General features: G+C 40.5%; 1 protein-coding gene across 1 annotated transcript; it reads right to left on the minus strand.

Moving 5' to 3' along the window:
• Positions 1-2,065: 2,065 nt before the first annotated feature.
• Positions 2,066-18,027, minus strand: mob1bb (MOB kinase activator 1Bb). Its single transcript, XM_034709557.1, has 6 exons — positions 17,726-18,027; positions 14,492-14,658; positions 10,968-11,061; positions 9,263-9,396; positions 5,049-5,212; positions 2,066-4,093 (listed from the first exon to the last, which is right to left on the minus strand). The coding sequence occupies exons 1-6, from the start codon at positions 17,737-17,739 to the stop codon at positions 4,016-4,018; spliced, it is 651 nt and encodes a 216-aa protein (XP_034565448.1). The 5' UTR covers positions 17,740-18,027; the 3' UTR covers positions 2,066-4,015.
• Between the last annotated feature and the right edge of the window lie 533 nt (positions 18,028-18,560).

Genomic DNA, 18,560 nt, shown 5'->3' on the forward strand with positions numbered 1-18,560 from the left:
ATGGTCTCAAACACATTAAGAAGGCAAGTCATTCTACAAATGAACTCTTGACAAGGCTCATGTTAATTAGAAACCATTCCAGGAGACCACTACATGAAGCAGACTGAGAGAATACCAAGAGTGTGCAAAGCTGTCATGAAGGAAAAAACACTTTTTTGTTCATTAAATAATTCCATATATGTTCTTTCATGATTTGGATGCCTTTGGTATTAATCTACAGTGTTTCAAATAATTAAAATAAATACAAACCCTTGAATGAGAATGTGTTTCCAAACTTTTGACTGGTAGTGTATATTGGCATACTGGTGGCATAACAAATGACGCATCTATCTCCAAGCATCTGCTGCTGAACTACCGGCACATGGCGTGGCCACTTAGCAGCATGTTGATACATGATCTGATGGAAATTTTTGGAAATGTAAAAAACAAATGTGAACTAGTGGAATTAAACATGCAGTGAAGTAACATGGTGTAGAAGTATTGGGCTGTACACATCAATGTACAAGTACCTCAAAGGGGTAGAGTCCAAGTAAAAGTGAGTACTATTAACCCCCCTGATATGTTGTGGGTCAAATTGACCCTTTTTAAATGAAAGTGTTAAAAGTATTTTTCCGGTATGAAACGTCTTTGCTTGGCTTAGAAGGTGAAATCAACATATAAAATCAAAATGGTTCATTTCACTTTTAAGGCAATATATACCTTCCAAACCAGCTAAAAACAGCCTAAAAATCTGGGCAGCATGTGACGGAAGAGATGTCTCATGTTAATTCATCACTTCATAAAAAATAAAAAATAAAAAAAAATAAAAAAAATAAATCTATGTCATGCAAAATTATTGTATTTATATTTAGGTCTTTTAAATGTACATTTAAAAAAAGTTTTAACATGAATTTCAATAAAAAACGAGTGAGTTATCCTCATTGAACCATGATCTGAGAATTAAAGAACACCAATGGACTAAATATTCATTTAAATAGTTAGTGATGGAGTTAATAATGACATTAAAAAATGTTTTGGGGGATTTTTTGGGGTCAAATTGACCCAGGAACATTATTGCTGTTCCTGAGAAACAAACATAACAGGAGGGTTAAAAAGTATCAGGAAAAAAATACACTTCAAATACCAAAATTAAAAGTACTCACTATTCAAAGTGCTCCTGGTCAATTATTTAATCATTGAAAATAAGTGGATTAATATTAATAAAGAAAGACATTTTACTGTTGTTGGTTGATCAAAATTCAATTGCTTTATTTTTTTGATAAATTTGGCCAAATAGAAATGTTCATACTTTATCAGGAAGTTATTTGCTTTGTTTGTATAATCCTTGTTCTGTTTTATTCATCTGCTTTACTTTTTATTTTATTTGTATTATTATTTTTCTGCAAAAGCGACTTTGAGTACCAAGAAAAGCGCTATACAACACATTTTTATCAATTATTATTATTATTATATATATTTTTTAAGATATATTTTTGGGCTTTTTTTGCCTTTATTTGTTAGGACAGCTGAAGAGAGAGAGGAAATGTGGGGAGTAGAGAGTGGGGGAAGACATGCAGTGATGGGGAGCTTTCAGTCGCTCTGCTCCCCAACTCTGGAACTCGCTCCCACCAGACATCCAAAACTCTGACTCAATACCCCTCTTCAAATCAAAACTCAAAACCCATCTGTTTCAAACTGCATTCCCTGCTTAATTTCCACTGCTTAATTTTAACTTAGTGTTACTTTGCTTGTTGTTTTTATTTATTTTATCGTGTTGTTTTATTTATTGTGTTTTAATCGGTCTGTAAAGCGACCTTGAGTGCTTTGAAAGGTGCTTCTAAATAAAATGTATTATTATTATTATCATTAAAGGTCGACCGGCCGGGAGTCGAACCGGCGACCTCTGCGACGAGGAAGCTTAGACCGCCACGCCACCAGCGCCCCTTATTATTTTATTTTACTATCCAAACTATTGTAGCTGTGAAGTAAATGTATCAGAATACAGAAGAGTACAAATACTGCAAAATTGTGCTAAAGTGCAGCGTCTATGAGAAATTAAATGGTTCCATAATGAAAGAAAAATAAATTCAAAGAGTCAAGACCACCTTTATTTGCCTTGTAAACAGCATAAATCAATTCAGTAGCATTGAAAACCCCCTACCAAGCCATTATTTACAAACATTTCATCAATTATTACAGTCAAGGAGGAAAAAACTGTAGGCAATAGGCTATGTTACGGGCATTTCATGAGGATGAGATGCGTTCAGGATGACTGATTTTCTATTACATTTTCAGATATCTGGTGAGCAGTAACATTCATAATAGTTAGCTAAGGAAGTGGGAGGGAAAAAATACTCAACATTTCAAACAAACAATATTTTAATATCCAAATAAGGGAGGGGGAGCAGCCTCTAAAAAGACTCAATGCATTCTTTAAACGGAAAGCTACCACTCCATGCGCGCTGATTCTCCAACAGGTCAAACCCTCGGTATTTACAAGTGTGCATTAAAGTATTACACCTCTCTGACAAACTTCAGATAAGAAGATATATAAAATGTTCACAAATCCTCAAAGAAAGCAGTCTATCGTACACCAGAATTTAAGCACTATAAAGGAAAACTGATATTAAAGTATGAGCTAAACTTTTTAGTGTCGTGTCAATTATTGCATAGTAGACTACACTTTGAAACCGGGGAAAGGGTGGGGGGCATGCATCTGCTGTTTTTGAAGCGCGGCAACAAACACACACAAAGCAGAAGAAATCTCACTTGTGCCTTAAAGCCAATTTGCAGCGGGAGGATAAGCAATTCAACATTCATTTGGGGGGGAAATATGACGGAGGGGAAGGGAACCGATGATCAGTCACATGACGCCGCTTCTCACAAAGCGCAGTCTATGCAGAGTAAAACATTCAGGCGAGAGAGGTCAGGAGAATTGTTCAAAGTGCTTTATGGCTTGTGAGATAAGTACGGGATGCAGCAGGATCCAATTCAAAATGCTTTGAAACTGTGGACTTCTCAAACACAAGTCTCTACGTCTAGGAGCGGACATTTATGTACAATTTAAGGTTTTAGATCCCTTGAATACTTTTTCTAAAATGCATCTCTACTTAAAGTTTTGGTGGGAAACTAGTACGCAGGAACATGTTGCTTTAGAGTTGAAGTCCTGTGACAAAAATCTACCCTCTCTTCTCTGTCTTTCAACACATTCATTTATCAAAACCTCACAGAACACTTGGAAAGAGACGATCTAAACAGGGTCAAAGGTCGGTGAGGAAACAGAGAAAATAATGTTTGAGTCTTGTTACACCTCAAATAGAAAATTGGGCGCGAGAAGCAGAGAACTTAAAGGGAGGCGGGATGTGAAATTGAATGGTTTGTGAATCAAGTTTGGTGTATATATATGGCCTTTATGTTTGTACAGCTCTCACTGTTGATATAGGGCAATTATGAGCCATGCTAGGCACTTAGGGTTCTTTTGTATCCACAGATGTGGGTGAGTACAGATATCAAACTGCATCCCAGATCCCTCTGTGTTGAATAACGGTGAAAATAACTTGTTAAACTAGCTTAAAGGCTGGCTTCAGTTCTTGCCGTAACACCAACAAAGCCCTCCTGTTATGATACAGCGACTTCTCTAAACGCTGTGGGTGAGAATCTAAAGAGCAGAGAAACGCCTCGTGATGAAATCAAAGAGAAAGAAAAACATCAGTGCGGTTTAATAGAAAACTAAAGAACATATGTTTATATTATCCTTACTGTAAGCCATGACTGAATACTGGGGATCTTTCCGTACAGCTAAAACTATTCTCTCTGTTATGTTAATCTGTGGTTTAAATGTTCAATTAAGTGTGTAATCCCTGATTGCATTAGTCCTGGTGCCTTAAACCTATCAAGACCCTTCCTTCTTCCTGGCCTTATTAAAAACATTTCCCCAAATGGAAATATAGTATATACTGCATACATACAGCCAGGGTGGGGGCGGGTATCTGTGCAAAAAACTAGAAGACCAATAAAATAAGGATTACATCGCTGTTTATCTGTCTTTAGTCGTGAGTTTTTCAATCAGCTCCTGAAGCGGGACGAGCTCTTTCCTGTCAATGAGGTTGAACTCCTGAAAAGACAAAAGGAAAGGGAGAAAATACTGTCATTATAAGCTTTGTATGGTACATTATTCATGATAAAATGTTGTTATAGTAACAGTTGAAGGTATAAGAATATTCAGACTCTCAGGAAAGGTGCCCAGTTGAAAAAAAGATGACATCAAGTGGGTTTTTTTTACAGATATTTTGAGATTTTTTCTCTCCTTTTATTAATAAAGTTCTAATGCCAAAAAAAAGATCAAAATATAAAAAATAAAGTCAAAATGTTTCAAATTAAGTAGAAAAATGGGGAGAGAGGCTTCTTTAACTTTAAAAAAAAGAAGGAAAGGTGGCCTAGCGGTCTAAGAGCCCCACATACAGAGGCCATAGTCCTCGTCGCAGAGGTCGCCAGATTGACTCAGGGCCATGTCCTGCATTTCTTCCCCTCTCTTGGCTCCCCACACTTCCTGTCTCTCTTCAGCTTTCCTATCATAAAGGCCCAAAATGGCCAAAAATATATATATAAAAAAAAAAAATAGAAGGAAACATTTGGATTTTAATCTCAAAATTCTATTAAAAAAATATGACAGGGGGCGCTGGTGGCCTTGCAGTCCAAGTGCCCCACGTACAGAGGCTATGGTCCTGGTCGCAGAGGTCACCGTTACGACTCCCGGTCGGTTGACCATTTACTGCATGTCCTCACCCACTCTCTACTCCCCAAATTTCCTGTCTCCCTTCAGCTGTACAATCAGTAAAGGAAAAAAAAAGCCCAAAAATATATAAAATAAAATAAAATAAAATAAAAAACTGACAGAAATCCCTCTACTCTAATGTATTACATCTTATACCAGGCATCTATACTGTAAGTTTAATATATAGTTCAGTCAACATACTGCAAAATAAAATAAAAATAGATACTCCTCCATCTTTTTTCTTCAGTCTGACCGACCCTACAACTCTTCTCTCTGTCTCTCAGATTCTTCTCACCTGAACAAAAAAGATGAAGTGTTTGAAGGACGTGTTGAGGTGGGCCTCCTCCTGCAGCTGCATGACAGAGTCAAAGTGCTGGTGGTAGATGTGAGCGTAGACCCTGAACAGGCGCTTCAGGATGGTCTTCGCCACTGACATGAAGTTTCGTTTAAAGGGGACACCTTGAGGAGAAGAGAACAAACAAACAACATGTATGAAACAACCAAATATGTAGAGTAACTAACAGCTCACATTCATAGAGGAGTTTTCTAAAGCTGGTTTTCTTGCAGATGCTATTTTTAAGAATTCACCAAGAGTGCTGTTGGGATTTGTTCCAATCCTGCATAAGCAGAGAAGGAAAAGAAGCAGATTTTGGCTCCAACTTCTTCTGTTGCACAAAAGTGAAGCCAAAATGCTTCTCCACAACAGGCACGTACATCTCTGGAGCTACAGTCTGGACGATAAGGATGGGCTGATGGTGTTGTGGTAATGGCGTCTGCCTGGTGCCGCCTAAAGCTTGAAAGCGTCTTGAAGCAGACACTTGTGGTTTTGGAATCTATGTTTATCAGGTTTCCTCTCACTGGTCCTCGTCTACTCTGCTACTCTACTTCTCAGAAACAAACAACACTATGACATAAATTGTCTTCATGCAATCCAACTATAATGACAGAAACCGTGCTTTTAAAAAAAAGTGTTTGACGTTTATTGGATTTTAAAGTTTGGCCCATATCCCATCTGTTTACATGGGGGAGGCGGGCCTTACAACCTACGCTGCAGAACTCTGAATGTTCTGGCTTCATTTTTGGGGAGCTTTTCATGTCACTCTTTTACATACTGTTGTTTGAAGTTGTTTCTGTTGTCTGCAGTGTTAAAGCTGTTAGCTGTGATAGCATTATAAGCTAGCAGGCAGGTTTTTAAACTTCAACGAAGGTAACTGTTGCCATACTCTGACCTTGATGGCAGCAACAAAGGCTTCAAACTATCATCACATCCAGTTTGGACTCAGAGACAGCAGCTGTTGTGTGTGTGCACGAGCTTGTACCTCCCAGGAGTCTCCTCCGTGTTTACTATCTACCCTGTTTGCTGTTTCTTGTTTGGTGCTTGAGGGAGTGCACCTGCTGGTTGTTTACAACGTTCATGGCATTTATTTTCAATATTTGCAAAGGCCGACACTACAATTTTAATTTTAATGGAGCGTCAAGACTTGTAGAGGACTGGTTTAAGACGAGCACGGACAAAGATTTACGATCACTTTAAACATAACGACTGGAGTAACAGGAGCCTCAATTTGAGCCGTTATTGGTCGTGTTTCATGACATTGAAATGCCCTTAAGACTTTCTGTGTTACTGTTCTTTCAGCTTAACTACAATAAGGACACAAAACTTCACTCAATATGTCTCTGGAGCTGTGCGTGACTTCCCTCTTTCCCCCTCTATTGCCACTTTTCATTTCAAGAAGCTACAAAAATCTCCCAGCAAATGAAGGCAGCCGCAGCTCCAGCATGTTCTCTGGGTTTTCAAATGTTTTAACAGGCAGGCCACGGCACGATTTCAGGGAAGTGCAAACAATCTCTTGACTGCAGCCGGGAACAACCCCATGGTAACAATGTTTTCATGTGAAGTCAGGAGGATCTGAAGCTGTTACAACAGCAGCACTGCTACTCTTTACATACTTTAGACGTGATGTGCTTGTCCTCGCTGTGATTCAGTGAAAAGAAGTGAGCGCAGAAGCTTTGGACAGCTTCCTGCTACGGTTTAGAGAGATTCAGTGCCTACTATTCAAACATGAGCTGGTGACTGACAGGATGAAGACTCCTGGGTAAAGCTGGCTATGAGAGTTGAACCTGTACACAGCCTGCTCTGCTGAACACTTCACTTGTATTTAAACACTCAAACATGGGCATCTTGAAGATTTCACCTGGATAAGAATGAGCCAGATTTGGGAATCGACTTCTTTCTATCCAGGATCTTTTGTCTTTGATTTTAAAAGAAACAAAGGACTTGATCAACCTCATCTAGAAACAGACTTTCAAGGATTACCAAATCTGGATTACCAGTGATCTAATCAGATGTGCTTGGTTCACAGCGGGGGGTTAAATCCACCCAACGCTTGATATTAACGTCTCTTTGTTACGGTTTTAAGAGGACAGATCCTTAATTCTTCAACAATCTGACAGTGTTCCTCTTTAGCTAAGTCATGGTAGTGGTTCTGCAATCCAAGAGAAAAATGCTGAAAAAACATCCTTGTAAAAATCTTGAAACATTGATCCCATTTTGTTCCTGTAATCCAGCCGTTTGTAGGGATTAGGAGTTTCCTGACTTCTTTTCTCATTAGTTATCTCAACTCTAGTCCACAAAGGTTCATTTGGTCTGATAGCTTATATCATAGTAAGACAGGGTAAAAAGAAAACATAGTGGTCTGGTAACAAGAACTGTCTTACCCTTGTTTCTCAATTCTACTGAAAAGTTTAGAACAACACAAACTGGATAAAAACCAGGACTGGAACTCAGACCTTTTGTGTCATCTCGGCTGGATTACTGTATCTCTCTTTTCACATGTCTTACCAATGAATCCTTGAACCACCTACAAGTGGTCCAAAATGCTGCTCTTAAGCTGTTGACCAAATCATCTAAAAAGGTCTCATGTCACTCTGATCCTCATATCTTTGCACTGACTTCCAGTTAAATGTAGGATCCAGTTTAAAATTCTTGTTCTTGTTGTGTGCAGAGCGCTCAGTGGTCAGGCTCCAGTCTACATCAGGGAGCTGCTGAACTTTTATAACTCCAGCAGGACTCTGAGGTCCTCTGATCAGGGTACTGGTTGTGCCTCGTACCAGGTTAAATACTAAAAGGGACTGTGCTTTCCAGGTTGTTGGTCCTAAACTCTGGAACAGTCTCCCTCTGGAACTCAGAACCGTGGACATAGTGGCAGGTTTAAAAAGCAGTTGAAGACCTATCTGTTTAAACTTGCATTTGTTCAATCTGTCTGGGTTTTTTTTTTATATATATATATATTCTATTTTTTTGGTCTTTCACACCTTTATTTGGAGAGGAGAGGACAGTGGATAGTGTATGAAACTGAGAGAGAGTGGGGGGAATGACATGCAGGAAAGAGGCCGTAGGCTGGATTCGAACCCAGGCCACCCGCTACATGGGTGGGCAACTCAACCATTAGGCCCAAGTCCGTGCCCAATCTGTCTGTTTTTATGCCATGTTTTTGTATTTAAGTGCAATAGCTGTTTTGCATTTTAATGTTTTTCCATTGTTGTTGTTGTTGTAAAGCACCTTGTGACCTCTGTTCTTGAGGTGCTCTATAAATAAATCGTACTCACTTACCCACTTACCACATCCGATCTGATTTCAAAATCCATTTCTCTTTCTTTTAACCTGTTTTCAAGATTTAATCCAATCCTACCGCTTTAATCCAATCAGAATACTTCTGAACAACTGAGCCCTGAGGTCACAGTTAATCCAGATGAGGTCAGAATTATTAAAAAGACACCCTGAGGAATCTGTGTTCGTCTTAATGACATTGAGTTTCATGATGTTTTGGTTCGGTTGCTACAAAACAAACAGCTCTAACAGATTAATGAATCCTGGGAAAATAATGCTAATAGGTGTTCTGTCCTTGCAGAGGAGCATCTTCACCCGTCAGCTCCCTCCATGGAGATGTGCTGAGGCATAAATGAGACAAAGTATTTGAGCTGGCTGCCGTCCAGCTCCTATAAAGGCTCCGCCCGTGACAGCACAAGCCTCTGCTGGTCGGGAGGTCGAGCCCTGTGTTGGTATGTATGCAAATGCTGGCTGTTTTTGATGACCCTCGGCGGTGTTAATCAGAGAAGGCTCAGGGCATTATCATTCAGAGGTGTGGCTGTGCTTTGCTGCCATCATGATCTACCTCGAAGTTGCATTTTAAAGAGTGGGCCGCTCTGTAGGTGGAGGTGAAACTGAGAGTGAGGTATGACTCGTCAGTTTTTTTTACTTTGTTTTAATAGTTGTGATGGTTGGTGTAGATTCCTCATCAGTTTGGCAGCCCTTTTATAACATCTGCCATGCTTTGCTAACAGTGCAGAATGCTGCGTTTTGCCTTACCGCCCTGTTCCTGTCAAAACCCCGCCCCCCAGTTTGGGAATCACTGCTTTAACTCACCAAGAAGAGATTTCTCCTTCCTTGCAGCAATGATAGAAGTATCGATCTGACATGTGAGAGGGAAAAACAGACATGAAACGTACCGATCTTTGAGGGAAAAAGCGTCTCATCATCCAGCTGGTCTTGCACCCAGGTCATGAGGTAATCAATATACTTGGGAGCCGAGCATTTGATGGGCTTCTTGATGTTTGTTCCATCAGCCCAATGGTACTCGTACCTACAGGGGACACAAATCAGAAACATTTAACTCGAGAATTCCCAGTCATTTCCTACTGATGAACTTTAAAGGGGGATTCCACTATTTTTGAACCTGTGGTCTCTTTATTTTAATGACTTTTTAAAGAAGTTTCAGAGTAAATCGCCCAAATGGTGTTATTCCTGTGGAGCTGTACAAGATCAAAGGGTCTACTTGAGGAGCTTTGATTGTTTTGAAGTGGTATAGACATTTTTGTGAATGTTACACAGACTTCTCAGACAGACACAGCTCTTAAATTGCTCTCAAAAGCCTCCAGCTTCCATTAAAAAAAGCAGCAGTTATAGAGTAAGAGTCAAAGCATCATATAACCAATCACCCAGATGATCAGATTTCAACACAGCTGCATTCACAAAATGAAGGAAGAACTGTCAGGAAAAGAGAAACGCTGAGAGTGAAGGCTCAAATTAAGGATTATAATATCACTTTCCATCATTAGTGTTTGACAGATCGAGCCATAATAACTCCCTTTAACTCTCTTACACTAGCTGTTGCGCTGATTTATTCTCATGGTATGTTTGACAGTCTGAGATGTAATATGTCAGCTGCAGCTGTCAGTATCAAACGGAGCAGCATGGAGATAAAAATCAGTTATTAAAACTGGATTTAAAGAGATACACACACATATTTCGCCATCTAATAAAACACAAGAACTTCAAGGCTCTGGGGCCAACTTATTTTAGTCTCTGCCTCTCTCCCGTCCTCCCTCATGATCAGCTCACAGAGCTCGGCAATCAAGCACTCTGATTGGTCGGTAGGTGGTGTTTTTAGGGGATTATCTCTTATCCTGAACATAACCTGAGGTGTCAACCTGAAGTTACCTCGTTAACCAACAGATCCTGCTTTGTAGTTCGGGCCCCTTGGTTTACAGCTTTCTGGTTGCTTTGTTTGTGTTTCTGTGTGATTGTGGTTTTTAAAAGGGTTAGATCTGATTCAACCAACATGATATTAAAACAAAGTACCAAATGGAGCCTTGCTAGATGTGTGATTCACCTCTTTTGCTAGGTAAAATGACTGTTTTTGTCAGTGGAGACTTTAAAATGAGGAGTGCAACAGCTGGTTTGTGGTTAGAAACAGCTCTCTACCACTTAGTAATGATGTCATATAGTTTTAATCACAATCAAAGCTCATAAGTGGTGAAAACAGGCACTTTGAGCAGGCGTACTTTGATCCAGGGCATTTGCCAAGTGCAGATTAAGTTGCTGCAAATACAGCCTGTTTCACAGCTGCCAGTGGAAGCAATCCTTTTGTCCACTTGGACCCCAAATTATCTAAAAATAGAGCTGATAAGTACAAATACTGGAATCCTCTTTTCAATGTGCAACAAACTATAATCTTAATCTCGAGCAAAGTTTTCCTCACAAGATTCTTTTTACAGTAAAGTATCCACAAGGAGCTACAGAGCCTAGAAACTGGACAACAGACTCCTCACCAATGAGTCTGTTGTGGTTATTTGGCCCGTCTGACAACACCCTGACCCCTGCCCTGTTGAGGAGTGACAAGTCAGCGACCACAACCCACGGTGATTCACTTACTTAGGACCAGCAGACATGACTGGACAGCTCTCCTCTGTGCAAAAATCTGTGATGGTGCCGTACAGCATGTTGATCTGGTTGAAGAAATCCACCGCTGAGGAAGGAAAAGAAACAGATTTTTAAAAAGGAAGTGAAGATGACACTCAAATATCACGAGTGCAGCTCAAATATCTTGCTTCATGTTCCCACAGAGTCACCCCACTTCACTGCCCACTCCCCGCTGTAGAGCAGGGCGCACTCCAGTTATCTGCAAATTGTGTTATCACTCATTGCTGCAGGCGTACGGCCAAGTTTGGCCCTCCATGTGTTTGACAGATCCATTTAAAGTGTTGGCAGAGTTACTGTGCGTGGTTCAATTTGCTAATGTCACAGGAAGAATACGCACTGAACAGCTGATGAGGCAGATGTCCCTTGTTTAGAGGGACTCCGGCTCCTCTCTTTACTTGAGGAGGTTAGGATATTTTTGTCCAAACATTCAGAACAGATATCGTTCATAGAGAGAGAGGCATTTCCTCCTTCTTCTCCCGCTGCACACTCTGCCCTGGAACCACCCCTCAACTAACCATAATAAGTACCCCGACATGAGAATGAGCATGTATACAAACATAACTCTGGACATTGTGAGGACCAAATCCTCTCCACCTGAAGATGATCATCAGAGACGAATTCTTCAAAGTAAATGAAACCATTGTTTGCTTCGTGTTTAAGATGCCCTCCGTATAACCTTCCCCTCTGGATTCTGGCAGAGGACTTCTGCTGCATGTCAAACGTGCCTCTACTGTCACAACACATAACAATCAAACATGCCAACAATAGAGTCTTAAAGAATGAAGGGACTGTCCCTCATGCAGAGATCAAGATGAATGTCGTAAAAAACTGAGTGTAGTAAGGAGAAGTTCTTCTTACTTCCTCAAGTCATCTATACAAAGCTAAAACACGTGTGAACTTGCTGAGTAAACAACATCTGTTAATATCGTGGGAAAGTATCAGATGCATATTATAGAGTCACAAAGTGTTCTTAGTGGGAACTGCAGGGAAGCTCTCTCTATGGTACCTCACATGACCCAGCAGGTTAGTCGACTCAACCATTAAATGTCGTTCCCCTTCACTTGTCAGCACCAGAATGACTCGTCTGTCAAACAAACCATTAATGTTTTTATTACCATGAGGTCATAAATTATGTCAAAGTTGTAACGCTGCCACCAACCACTAGCTAGCTGTAGCTGTCGCTCAGGTAAAGGCTTCTGCCATAATGCAATACTGCTCTACTACTCCGATGTAAACACGTACATATGATAGAGGGATTCTCGTTTGTCAGTGTTTTTATCTAGAAAATGTAGAACTCTGGTGGTGCTAGCTCTGCTGATGGTAGCCACGCATAATAAACAAGTCTGACATTGTTTACCAACAGACTGTGGCTGTTTTCAAAACGGCCTGCTACATACTGCCTACCCATTTGAATTTAGTCTGTAGTATGACTGTTCTGTTGGATCTGTTCTGCAGGATGCTGAGAGAGACGTCGCTGGATTTCTGGTTTCGGAAAGTGGAAGTAAACAACGGCCAAGATGAAAGAGAAACTGCTTCTTTAGCATCCACTTATGAATTAAAAAGTTAAGAAGTGGTTTATATGGAATTTACTAATTTTCACAGCACCTAAAAGCTGAGTGCCACACGTCAAAAAAGAAGAAAAAAGAAGAAGAAGCGGAACGAGCGCTGTGCATTGTGGGAAACAGTCGGCGAGGGAGACTGGTCCGGTGCATACTGAGAGGTGTTCCCGAATCAGTACGACATCCTGGGAGTTTTGGCATACTGCAGATTTTTTATTTCTTATTTTGTGGGGCCTTTTTGCATTGTATTGACAGGACAGCTGAAGAGATAGGAAGGTGGGGAATAGAGAGTGGGGAAAGACCATAGACTGTAAATAAAAATGGACAGCGTTGCTCCGCCTATTCCCGTTGTACAGTTCTGAAGCCAAAAAATCCCTCTCCTGGGCGCAGCCATTGTGCAGCCAGAGCCTGTGAAGCCACTGTAATAAGCTCCGCCCTACGGCGTAACGTCAAAAGACGCTGTGTGCCCTTTGAAGTTTCGTTCTACGGCGGCTGTGAATCAAAGGAAACCCGGAAGTAAAACCCCGTTTTTTAAACTCTAATAACTAATGAAAAAGAAACTTTTCAGAAAAAAGAGGCATTGGACACAAAACACTCACATACTAACTACATATCACCACAGCATACGGATGTGAGAGACATTCGTACGACGTGTATTTATTTTTTAAAGTTTGACTGCTCCCCCATTCAAATGAATGGGGGAGACGGATTTTTTTACCTATACTGCAGCCAGCCACCAGGGGGCAGTCACACTGCTGAAAGCCTCACCACCAGGGCCGTATCCGGCACGCTTGGGAAAGACATGCGGCAAATGGTGAGGCCGGGAGTCGAAAGGAAACCGGCGACCTCTTCGATGAGGACTGTAGCCTCCATACGTGGGGCGCTTAGACCACTAGGCCACCAGCGCCCCCACACTGCAGATTTTGTGCTTGTTCACGTACTACATACTGAATTTTGGCCAAATCAGTACGTACTGCTAGTAGAGTAGGCGGTTTCGAAAACAGCCAGAGATCCTGTGTACAGCCATGTTAAATAAATTGTGCTCAATTTTGACTGTTTTCACAGCGGTTTCTAACCTTTAGACAAATCGGGTTAGTTGGATTTTAAATTTCTCCTCATAGACAAGGAAATGAGTCGCTTTGAGAGATCCCTAGCGGCACCACAAGGAATCAAATTGGATGGGTAATCTGCTCAAAGGACGGTTTTATTTTCAAATTAGAAGATCAATATTTAGTGGCAGAAATAGGATAATTGTATCGCACGAGTCAGGACGATGATGAATCTCTGCATCAGTATTTTGTCCCACTCAATGTAATAGCAAATGCATTAAAAAAGTACCATGCACTGTAATGCATCCAAGTCCACTGAATTCAACTTTAACAGATTCAAATAGCAGCGCTAGAGTCAAAAACCAAAGGAAACTAATTGTACAATACACTCACAGTCAAATCTCAATTCAACTTCTTACAGTTTATATGAAAATCTCCTAAAAGGACTCTAAATGAAGCCTCACTTCGGTTGCTAATATGCCAAGTCACTGCACATTCAAACCCCAAAGACACTCTGACTTGGGAGGAAATCAAGTTTCGACTGACCGTCCATTTGTCTCAATTTAGAGCAAAGCAAACAAGGCTCCAGCAGCACAGACAATAAGGTCTGTTTAACATTCACAGGGGTTTTTCCAGCATTAATTCATACGGCCTTTAGAGGGGGAGCCAAGATCTCAGCCCGATTCTTGATGTGTGGACTAATTGAGATTTTAGGGCTTCTGAGTGAGAAGCATGCAAATGTAAGAGACAGAGTCACAGTTTTAAACATTGGAAGGCATGTTAAGGTGAGGTTAGTCTACCAGGAATCTGAACCTCGAAGGACGTACAATAGTGAAGGGGGGGGAAAAAAAGTTACATAGGAGCTTACTGTTGACAGCCACCCATTCATTTAAGTCCTCGCCCTCAGGCAACATGACTGCCATACGCAGGTTTCCACTCCCCAGCGTCGCCTCTGCATGTTTCAACAGCTCGTACTGATGAGAACCCTCCGGGATATTCTTCTTGGGCTTGAACGTCCTGGCGGAACGGTTTCCACTGTGAGTCATATTTCAAAGAGGAAGACAAATAGTAGACAAATGAGAAGACAGTCAGATATGATGATGATGAATCCTGCGTGCGCCGTTCCTGAGTAATTGAGGGACTGTTTCTGAGAAAAAGATAAGATCTTTTTTTTTTTTAAAACAGGCTGACAAAAGAGTTGAGCTCTTGTTGACTTGATGGGTTTGGCAGAATCACAGTGGAGGACCAGAACACTGTGTCTCTCTGTGTCTATAATGAGGCCATTTGGAGAGGTGCTGCACACAATCCCACACTGCCCCATTAAACAGGAATTTTAGAGGCATCACGACATGGCACTCTAATCACTTACACTTATATTACAGAAGAAAACAGATATATAAATCTAACTCAACCTTATTCTGTTAATGTAGAAAACCTTTTTACAGAAAAAACCATCAGTTTGGTTACATAACAGTCACTGAGGCTCCTACTCTTAGAGTATAATGTTCTCAACAACCTCTGCTTCAGCTTTTAATCAACTTAGCATTAAACCATTAGTCGTCAGCTGCAGCTAATCAGAGGTATCTGAAGCCTCGGGCCTGATGGACACGATGAACATCAAGAGGAGGCTTTATTGGTACCATGTAACTTAACTAACATAACACCTGTAAGAAGTCTAAATCAGCTGGAAATGCTCCAAACGTTGGTGTTTTTGTTAACTTGGTCACCTTACTTCTATTTAACATATCATACATAATCAAGCTTTAATGTAGCTGGATGTACCTGAATTTCCCCCTTCAGGGTTGAATAAAGTTGATTCTAAACTCATGTTAAAAAAGAATAACAATTGAGTAAAGTCTTAGAGCAGGGACATGTCCAGAATTTTTTGACTGGGGTGGCCCAGCACAAACTCAAGGGTGGCATGTAGGGGTGTAACGATTCATCTACTACATCGATGTATCGATTTATATTCCTATGATCCGACTACATCGATCTGTGCTCGGCAAGTTGGTCTTCGAACGACATATATCGATCTAACATCGTTTTAAAAGGTAATAAATTGATTGTATCGATACTAGGAAATAACACATTGGATTTAAGCACGGCTGACTTTCTATGGATGTGGGTTTTTCTTGCACTTTTAATGATAAAGACGTTAAACGTTACTCAATTCAGGCGCAAGGTAACATCAGCTCTGCAGAAGCCTCAGGCCTCGCCAGCATGTTTAGTCAGAGACTAGACCAAAACTCGGCTCGGGCCAAAAACCTCACGCCAACTACAGGAATCTAGGACTGTCCAGTATCAAAGTTACTGAATCGATTTCAAGTCACTGAATCGCATCGTTCTAAATGAATCAATATCGTCCTTTAATCGTGATACGAATCGAATCCTTGTTCAAAAGAATCGTTACACCCCTAGTGGCATGAAGTATGTGAGTACAGACACACACCAAAATAAGTAGCATGTCTGCAGATCTGGAGGCTGCTCATGCAAGACTGCATGTCTGGGACCACAATTCTAAGGCTCTTGTTGTATGGATTGCAAAGAACAGCATTTTTAGTGAGTAACCCTCATCCTCACGTGAACTGTACCAACAACACCAGGCGCCTCATGTAGAAAGAGTTGCATGGATTTCCTACTGAAACATGGCGTACGCTCAAATCCAGAAAACGTCATACGGACAAAAACATCCAGATGTATGAATCTGTGCGCATGGATGAAGAGCTGTAGAGACGTGCGTACGCCAGCCATGAAGTTGGCGGGAGGCACCGCACATTTCCACGGTCATGTCACTCTTGATGCATCTGAACTTTGCACCCTTTGTACATGAGGCTCCTGATGTGTTCCCAGAATTTTGGTCCTGAAACTGTGGCCTTCAGCTGTTATATACTGTTATAATTTAACTTACTGGGAATATTGCTGGACTAAAATATTGCTAATAAATGTGTGCAAGAGTTTGCTAGCAGTTTTGGAGAGACTCACTGTGATTGGCTGAAACTGTACTTTTAAAATACTTGGAAACATGACAGTCTGCAATCCGCCCCCAACTGGCCTAAGTCCTCTGTGGATGCCTCACAGTTTTCATGCCAGGCTTTGACCTGAAAGTCGAATGGAAATGCATCCAAGAGATGGCATGCATCTCATTCGTACCAAAGGTAAAGCATGGAATATGTACGAAAAGTACAGAGCTGAGAAGTTGTCCATGTTTTCATCATTGGACATGCAACCAGTTTGCTCCTTGCCAACTTGTTTGTCATTTTTTTTGCTATGTGACGAACTGAGGAGACCAAAAGAGGGTCCAATAGTTGCTTGCTGAATTAGGTCATAACGCTATCTACCTTAGTAGAAGCAGGTACACTCTTGTTAATAAATCAGTTCTCACCTGGTGTTTGTATCCTAGGAAGAGGAAATTGTGCAATTACATTGCCTAATGGAGCTGTGCATGAAAACCTACTTACAGATACCTCTCCTATGCACTTGTCTTATGAAAAATATACAAATATTTTGCTTTCAATTGAAGCACCAACATGAGAAATGTGCTAAGTTTACATGTAAAGAAAGCTGCTAGCAGCCTGTTGCAACTCTATCTAAATGGGTGATTTTAACAAGGCAAAAACAGCCAATCACTGTGAAGGATATGGGGTGGTCATTCAGATCCAAGGGGCCCTCTGCCACCCCCGTAGACACACTCCTGGGTTTAAGGTTTGATGAGTGTCACATCAGGGGTGGATTAGCCTGCAGCAACAAAGTGTTCACACCAGCAATTATCCAGTCCCACTTGACAACACTTCTTACTTATAAAGAGCCCTTGTGTGTGTGAACAGTGGATTTGAATTGATATATAGATGCGTATGAGTAATACTTCTATACTACATGTAATCTGTAGTTAATTTAGATGTTAATGTTAACATAATGTCTAGAAAACAGAGCTGATCACATCACAGGCTTCGGATGGGAGTCCAGGAAATAGCCATAGCCCGTATTGTGCTATAGCTAGCTGTCTACTGTAGCCGTGTAAAGCTAATACCATTGATGTTAGTCGAAGATAAGGAAGGCCAAGAGGAGATATAACATAAACAGCCATGACACAAAAATAACTTACAATAAAAAGCTCATGTTTCCTCGAACAGCAGAAAATAACTCTTGAAAAAAGCTTCCAAGCAGAAAGAAGGCAAAAGAGAAATGAGTCCTCTGCTTCTTCTTCTTCTTCGCTTCCTTAAACCGTCCTGGAGAATATCCAAAAACAACGATTCAAAATAAAAACTACTGGGCTGGAGGTGTGATAACTGGACGTAAGGAAAGGAAAATACATGGATTGAAAGAGAGACTGGTCCACTGGAAGCTGCTCTGTACGCTGAGAGGCAGCAGCGTACTGAAAGTAGAGCTCACTTCTTCATTTGCCGTTAAAGGCAGATCAGACGCACTTATGTGGTGTACCGCCACCTAGTGGTGAAAAATATTCAACACTATAAAATAAAATAAATAAAATAAATAAAATAAATAAAATAAATAAAATAAATAAATGAATAAATAAATAAATAAAATTAATAAATTAATAAATTAATAAATAAATAAATTAAATAAAATAGAATTAAATCAAATTAAATTAAATTAAATTAAATTAAAATAGATAAATAAAGATAAAAATACAATTTAGATATATATACAATGTTACAAATGGAATTTAGATTAAATAGAAGAAAGAAAAGAAGAAAGTGACTTTATTGATCCCCAGGGGGGAAATTCAATTTTTTCCACTCAAGCTATTTTTTTGGACATGTTACACATACAGTTCTTTTGGTATATACATACAAATGCACACACATGCAGTGAACATGCTTAGGGAGAGATGTCAGAGTGAGGAAACTGCCGTCAACCAGCGCACCCAGAGCAGTTGGGAGTTCGGTGCCTTGCTCAAGGGCACCTCAGCAGTGCCC

The sequence above is a fragment of the Notolabrus celidotus genome, chromosome 19 (assembly GCF_009762535.1).
Source record: "Notolabrus celidotus isolate fNotCel1 chromosome 19, fNotCel1.pri, whole genome shotgun sequence".
Lineage (NCBI taxonomy): Eukaryota > Metazoa > Chordata > Actinopteri > Labriformes > Labridae > Notolabrus > Notolabrus celidotus.